Source organism: Mixophyes fleayi, chromosome 2 (assembly GCF_038048845.1).
Source record: "Mixophyes fleayi isolate aMixFle1 chromosome 2, aMixFle1.hap1, whole genome shotgun sequence".
Lineage (NCBI taxonomy): Eukaryota > Metazoa > Chordata > Amphibia > Anura > Limnodynastidae > Mixophyes > Mixophyes fleayi.
Window position 1 is genome coordinate 330,123,416 of NC_134403.1, and position 7,857 is coordinate 330,131,272.

Here is a 7,857-nt window from a genome sequence, read left to right on the forward strand (position 1 = left end):
CTGTCTGCTCTGTCAAATACAATTTGGGAATCTTCTTTTAAAATTTAATTGAAGATCTTGGCTCTAGGGCTTGCTGGCATATTTTCTTGCAATTTCATATAGAAGTCTTCTGATTTTTCCTTAGTTTCTTACAATGATGTCAGTCGAGCTGCTACATGAGAGAGATCAACTTGAAGAGTGAAGAGTTTTTCCCAAATTGTCTCTAGCAGTTTATGTTCCAGAGCCTAGAAGTCCTGTTTGGTGGGAAGAGACTTAAGATTTCTCTGAAATCTCCTTTTTCATTTGGAGTTTTTGAGGAGGGTTTACTCTTTGAGGTCAAGGGATGTGGAGGTGAGACCTGATTTAGACCCTGTTATTTTTATGGATTGTCTCATGGGGATGTAATGAGTTCTCCCTCGTTTTCTCAGTGTTCCTCTTTTTAAATAATTTTCTGTCTTTCCTGATCTAAAATGTTGAGTTGTTGCTTGCTTGGAATTATGTGTTTGTGTTTTGCTGCTACGGAGGTCCATTACTAGCCACTTCCCCCATGTTTGTGTTAATTTGCCATATGAACATGTGAGTGGCCAAGCTGAGGATAAGTGGAGAACTCCTTGATTAATAGGTAGCTGTTCATTATAATATGATTAGAGTACACAGCCTCTCACTTTGTTGCTTTCAATTGTAGTTGGGGTACTTCATTTCTTGAAGTGGTTAAAATTATGCAACAAACAGGTTACTGACACTTCTCTGGAACATGGCTTATGGTATGTTTACCAAAATCTATGTAGGTGCCAGTAGAACAGTTGGAAGGTTCTAATGTGGGGGTTAAATAGATGAGTACATTAAGTGTCTCTGCTTACTGTAATTTTATAGTTTCAAATATCAGACAAATTAAAAGTCCCTTAGGTCATTAATTATACTGGCGTGGGCTTTGCTACTTTCTTACCCAGCAGAATAACCCAGGTAGGACAGTTTCCCTGTGAATTCTAAGTGGTGAGGTTGTTGGAGTGCAGTCAAATATAATATGACACAATAACTACTATAGGAAAATGTATACCTTAGATGTACAGAGTAGTTTAAGAGAGGATCAGATGAATGAACATCTTGCTTTAATATCTATCAATAATACTACAATAATACTAAAAGCTTCAGCCTCTGTGTAACAACAATACTGGCAGCTGACCACATATGAGTATGTTGTCTGCAAGTAGAGGAAAGAAAGGGTGTTGGAGCTGTGAGGAGAATATGGTCACAGTACGCTGTGATTGAAGCCTTGTTTCCATGCTGCTGATGGCGGGCAACCTATACAAGGGTAGTATATGAAAATTTGGCCATGGGGAAGGAAACCTTGTGCCCTACTAATAAAACTTGCACCAGGGTAATCAACTCTTGTTTTATGACCCACTGTGAGACTAATACTAGATTTGTAGGGAGATATTTATTTTTATTCCTCTATATATAGTAGGTGTAGCTTCATATTGCTAGATACCATAGGAGCTTCTGATCCACAGGAGACACAAGTTTGCCTTTTCTCTGCTGGCACTGGGAGAATAGCAATATGTTGTGTTGGATTACTGGCTAGAATAGCTGGGAGTCCAGAGCCAGACTTTCAATTGGCGGGTGGCCAGGTTGGCGGAGCCCTGAGTTATTGAGCATGTGGATTAAAAGAGCAGGTGGAATCTAAGTGTCAGGGACGCATGGCATATTTTAGTAAGAGTAACAATTATCTGGATGTCTGCAAAGTGAGCAATCTCTATGTATGTATGTGGAGACTGTAGTGAGAGACCAGTAGACAAACCCTGAACAAGACTTGATGAAGCCCTAAGCAACATCCTGGGTTGGGCCTACTTTCCTCCTTAGTTTGTCACAAATAACACACATAAAAATAAATTTGCGTAATCTGGGCCCCTCAGTGCCCACTGTGCCTAGGTTGCCCAATGGATGACCTATGCGGATGCCTAGACCTTTCTCATCAGTACCCAGAAAAGATAAGAGCTGAAGTGGCAGGGGTTAGTGGCACTGCATCCAGATGACTGCCAGTCACTGATACTATATTTGAGGGGAGTGGTGCTGGAGTGGGTTGGTTAAACAACAGCAATGTGAATCTGTTCCATTTTATGGGCATAAATACCAATGTAATAAAAACCAGGTTTCAGGGCTGGTTCCCTCATTCCCACATCACTCATATATCTACATAAAAATCTGCTTTATATAAGAAGCATGTAATGTAAGTTATAAAAACAAGTCAAGACAAATAGGTGTCCTGTTTCATTTATTATTATTATTATTATTATTATTATTATTATTATTATCATTATTATGGAACACCTACCTATGTTTATAAATAACCCTACTCAGGACATCCAGATTATTGTACAGATAGGAAGATCCCAGTGTGTAACTATAGCTGTAGCAATCCATTTGAGTGCTATGGGGCCAAAATCACAGTGGGCCCTGTCCAAGAGGAATTAAAAATGCAAAACAGATAAATGGCTTCATTACTAACGTATCCAGACAGTTATATGATTAGGAAAATAGTGGATACTGACTGCATATGAAGCAGACATTGCAGTGGTTATGACTTTACAACAGTGGCCAGGAGACTCTATCACAATATAGCTATAAGGGACCAGACATTTCTAATTACAGCCCTAGCTAGATTATTACTGTAATTAATGTGCTTGCAGAATATTTGCCATTTTTACGTATGAATAGATGTTTCTTACCGTTTTCATTTTTTGGGTAGTTGATATGAATCATGGTTGCATTTTCAATATTGGAACATTGTTTCACAATCACTACATATGTGGACAATGCACAGATTATTTTTATTGCAGTATATGATATAATAAATCTGCTTCTTGCACACGTGTAATCATCTATAATAGTATATCTTTATTTTGTTAAAAGTTAAACAAAACAAACTCTAATCTATATTAAAGCCAATACTTCTGGAAAAAATTATTATAAAGCTAGTATTCATATAGGTCAGTGCATGTTAATATATAATATATAATATTTATAAAACAGGCTACAGGACACGGGCAGAGAGGTGAAGTCATGAGCAGTAGGCTCATTCATGCAGACAGCAATGTACATAGTGCTGGTGAAAGAGACTCAGACAAGAGGGCTGGGATCAGCAGGGCACAATAGAACAGCCCGCATTGTGCTGACACTGGGTAAAAAGCTGGCATTAAGACCTGTGGCTCAGCTCCCTATATAAACCCTGTGGTTGGGACAGTTGGAATAGGCAAGTGTCAGATGGATATCCCAGCAGTTCAGACCGAGCGAGGTGAGTGCATGGCTGAAACAGGGATCCAATTCTAGGCTTAAACTGGGGATACATCTTAGTAATTGACAATTGCTACACATAGTAATTACTGGCTGAGAATGTTATAATAGGGGTTCAGGGCGAGATTTCTACTTGAAATTCTCTCTTGCAAGAGTGTATTGGAAAGTCGGATACATCGACCTATAGCCACAAAAGATTAGCCTGAAGGAACATCTTATTGAGGACAAGGGTGTTTGAAGAGCTGGTTTAAGGACCACGGCCAGCCACAAGAAACTATATTTAAAAAAATCTAATTCAAATAAATAATAAATAATAAATAAATAATGAATAAATAATGACACCTTTCAAATTCTGGGACTCTTTCTGATGAATTAGGTTCATTCATGGACAGTGCATTTCAAAGTGGACGGTGGTTACTACATTACTTACACTATAGAGTCCAATATTGCTTATTCTAATAAAATATTTGTATATATAGTAAAAGTAGAAATATATATACATTTTTCATGCACTGCTTGCAGCAATCATCCTCTTATAGCAACTGTAATATTTACTAATTTGGGAAGCTTGTGTGGTAGGAGGTTTTAAGCCAATTACTTTCCAATGATTATTCCCCTTTAAAGGAAATATGAATGAGAATAGATTATGGAGAACACACATCTAGATTTGTTTTTCTTCTTGCCTACAGTCGGTATAAAAATGACACATGCCAATTAGCTTTTAATCTGGGTCACTGCAATTAAGTCTAACAATTATTTATTTTATTTAACATTTTAAACCAGCTATAGTTAAATTCCAATTTAATGTATGGTGTGATAGAGCAACCACTGAAGTATTACAGGATAACATCCACTGTATGTTAAAGTTTGGAAATATAACATAAGTGTTTTTTTTGTTTTAGTAGAAGACATCACATCCGAAAAAATGGCCCAGACCAACCCACTCCCTGTTCCTCTTGGACCCTGGAAGGTATTCAGTGATTATGACATGTAATAGCCAGTCAGGATAACAATAACACAGTCATTTAAAGTAAAGCACAGCACTAAGACTACATAAAGTGAAACCTTAGCTGATATATCCTGACACAATCCCAATGAAGAGATCATGTATAGAAGGGTATTACCAAAAATGACTAAAAAGAGCAACTTGTGTTTTTTGTCAGTGGCTCAAAATAGTTTCTTTTGGTTGGCACCCAAAACAGGAAACCATGACAATAAGCGAAACAAAATAACCATTCATCATCCTTATCTGCACTTTATTTAAGTGGGAAAGAGCAACTAAGAAACAGCATGTCCCAGTATTCACAAATCACATATTATTATATGCAGTTCTCCCCTAGCAAAACTCACCTTACAGGACACTTTGGTGTCAGCAGAGGACACTATTCAACTAACTATACCTTGGACTAAACTCACACAGGTCGGGATCTATAATAGGAAAACTAGGCTCATCTGCCATGCTAGTGTGTCCATATCATCACACCCTTTTCTCTTTCATTGGTTAATATTACCACACCTAATTTATTTTTACATCCAATGACAATTTCTCCTTATGGAGACCTTGTCATGAACACCAAAGGTGTTGTATACAAATCTGGCCCAGAGATCAGAATGAGCTAAAGTTCCATTGAATTAAAATCTACCTTCTACCACATTACATCAATACTCTGTTTTTTGCCTCCAGATTACAGTATATGACCAAGAGAACTTCCAAGGGAAGAGAATGGAGTTCACCTCCTCCTGTGCAAACATCATGGATTGTGGCTTTGACAACATTAGGTCTATTAAGGTGGAGTGTGGAGCGTAAGTATAGCAACGTTTTATAAACTCTAAAGGGCATATTTACTAAATTGCCGGATTTAAAAAGTGGAGATGTTGCCTATAGCAACCAATCAGATTCTAGTTATCATTTATTTAGTACATTCTACAAAATGACAGCTAGAATCTGCAGTTTAGTAAATATACCCCTAAGACTACCTGGTCAGATTATCCAGCCAGCAAACCCCCTTTTAATCACTTCAATAACCTATAATATTACTTTGGTGGTGAACAGACTCCAGATATCGGTTGAGCATTTACCCAATTCCAACTCAGTAAATGAAATAGCACTGTGCGAAAATACAAGTGGATTACACTTATATCATCTAAAACTTGAACTAAACAATGAAATTGGAGACAGAAAAAACTATCTTAGTCTTCTTAACCTTATTGTTCAACTGCACAGCCCAGGATAAGTATGAAAACCTAAACACAGACTAACCTGGCGTAAACAACTTCTACTTTAAATTTGAAAGACAGTAAAATAGTGTTAATGTTTAGTAAACTTGTAGAAAAAATATTGTACTGTTCATTAATTGTCTACACCTGTTAGCTACACATTATGCCATTATAATCAAACTCTAAAGAATGTTGTCTTCAGAAATAAAATTCAGCTGACGAACAGAAAACAGCACCTAGTTCCATCGTGTATGGTGGATTCATATCCTTTGAGGTCAAAGCAATCATCATTTCCCATCCTCATTACACCCTTTGCTGATTACATTGTTTATCTCTATGCAGCTGGATTGGATATGAGCACACAAGCTTCTGTGGTCAGCAGTTTGTTCTGGAGAGAGGAGAGTACCCTCGCTGGGATGCCTGGAGTGGCAGCAATGCCTATCACATTGAACGTCTGATGTCTTTCCGCCCAATCTGTTCTGCTGTGAGTGTGCAAACAGGACCGTGTGCGCTGCTGGTGGGAGAGGGCAAGAAGCTTTTGGCACACATGGTTGTCAGAAAGTACATCTGCAACTTGGTGTTCACTGTACTGTTTATTCTCAAATTCTGGCATCATTAGAAACTGTTTTTCAAAACGAACACTTCTGGTATTTTTTTTATTTTTTATTATATATGTTTCATTTTCCTTTTTGTTTTATGGCCTATGTGCTTTTACACTATGAATATCAGCAACGTGTCTGTAGAGACCTACATTGGAACAATATTAGCAGCTTTTTCTCCTACTTAATAATACACTGAGCTGATATTGTGTTACTATTAAATACTATAAAAAATATTATAATACTTTTTTTAAATCAATATATTCTTCTATGCTATTTGTTCACATACATCAGCCTTTTTTAGCATTTGTCTTATAAAGCTTATTATGGCTCTTGAATAATATAGATCAATATTGCACTATTTACTTTGAAGAATAATGTGATATAACTGACCCTCAGCATGAATAAATATATAGAAGATCTTTATATCAGTTCAGCAGTCGTAGGACTATTTGCAAATCCCAATACCTTGCAACTGTTTTTGTCACTTCTTTTGTCACTAACATCTTTCTTCCCTCCTTGCAGAACCATAAGGAATCCAAGCTGGTCATCTTCGAGAAAGAGAACTTCATTGGGCGCCAGTGGGAGATTTGCGATGACTACCCCTCTCTGCAGGCCATGGGCTGGGGCAACAATGAGGTTGGATCCATGAAAGTTCAGTGTGGCTCGTAAGTACTCAGAAGATTGACAAAATCCATAAAGGTTTGATTTGGAAGGTTTTAAGAAACACCTGAAATTATTTGGATGTATTATAATGTACTTTGTTTGTAGTCAAGGTATTTTCAGAGCCACGCAAATTCAAAATAAATAATAAGTGGATTCATATAAAATGCAGTAAGTTTCAAATGATTGTGAACCTCGTAGACTTAAGTTAAAAGGATCCTACCATACTGTAATTTGCCATATATCAGAACTCTAAGCTATAAAGAACACTTATTGCACTCATCCAATCTGTCTCTTCCATATGAATGAGCGCATGTTCCCTTGTGCACTCACTGTGAAAGTGTTCCCTCTGGAATGTTGTCAATTAGAACACAGTACTTTGTGCCTACAGTGTCCATTCCAAATCCTTATTGTGCCTTTCTCCTACAGCTGGGTGTGCTACCAGTACCCTGGTTACCGTGGATACCAATACATCTTGGAATGCGACCACCATGGAGGCGAGTACAAGCACTGGAGAGAGTGGGGCTCTCATGCCCAGACCTTCCAGATCCAGTCTATCCGACGCATCCAGCAATAAAGGGCCGAGAGGCTTCTGTCACCTACCATTGCCGTGTTAGCGAGAGGTCACTGTTCACAGGCTCTCTGTGGTGCTACCAATCTCTTTTAATGCTAATCTAGAGGAAACAGAAACATTTTAATGTACTGTGAATGCATGTTGGGAAATTACTTCTTAATTGTACCAACTGCGAAAATGAGAAATAAATGTGATTCAGAAAAAAGAAAATAACGTTGCATTTCTCCTTTCTTTCTGTAGCCCCCTGTGTGTTGTTAAGGTGTATGGGTTAGGCAGTGCACATCCTCCCCTTCATCCAGCTTGGCTGGCAAATTCACTACACAGTTCTGCTCAGCTCATACCAGCATTGGGACCTAGTTCTTGGGCCAGACATTCAGTCACTGGGAGGTGTGAATAACAATGTCACAGGGGACATTACAATAACAATAATAATAATTACTGTAAGGTAAACACGGCAAATGTCAAACTATCCAGAAACTAGGCAGCAGAAAATCTGACACACAAGTAATCTTCTTGGCAGCCACAGGTCTCTCA

General features: G+C 38.0%; 1 protein-coding gene across 2 annotated transcripts; it reads left to right on the forward strand.

Moving 5' to 3' along the window:
• The first annotated feature begins 3,150 nt into the window (after positions 1 to 3,150).
• Positions 3,151 to 7,522, forward strand: CRYBA1 (crystallin beta A1). 2 transcript variants are annotated; one of them, XM_075196850.1, is made up of 6 exons: positions 3,151 to 3,271; positions 4,173 to 4,240; positions 4,955 to 5,073; positions 5,830 to 5,971; positions 6,612 to 6,754; positions 7,179 to 7,522. In XM_075196850.1, the coding sequence occupies exons 1-6, from the start codon at positions 3,241 to 3,243 to the stop codon at positions 7,324 to 7,326; spliced, it is 651 nt and encodes a 216-aa protein (XP_075052951.1). In that variant the 5' UTR covers positions 3,151 to 3,240; the 3' UTR covers positions 7,327 to 7,522. The 2 variants fall into 2 exon arrangements, with proteins under 2 accessions (XP_075052951.1, XP_075052952.1); XM_075196851.1 differs by having other exon boundaries at positions 3,199 to 3,271; positions 4,176 to 4,240.
• The last annotated feature ends 335 nt before the right edge of the window (positions 7,523 to 7,857 follow it).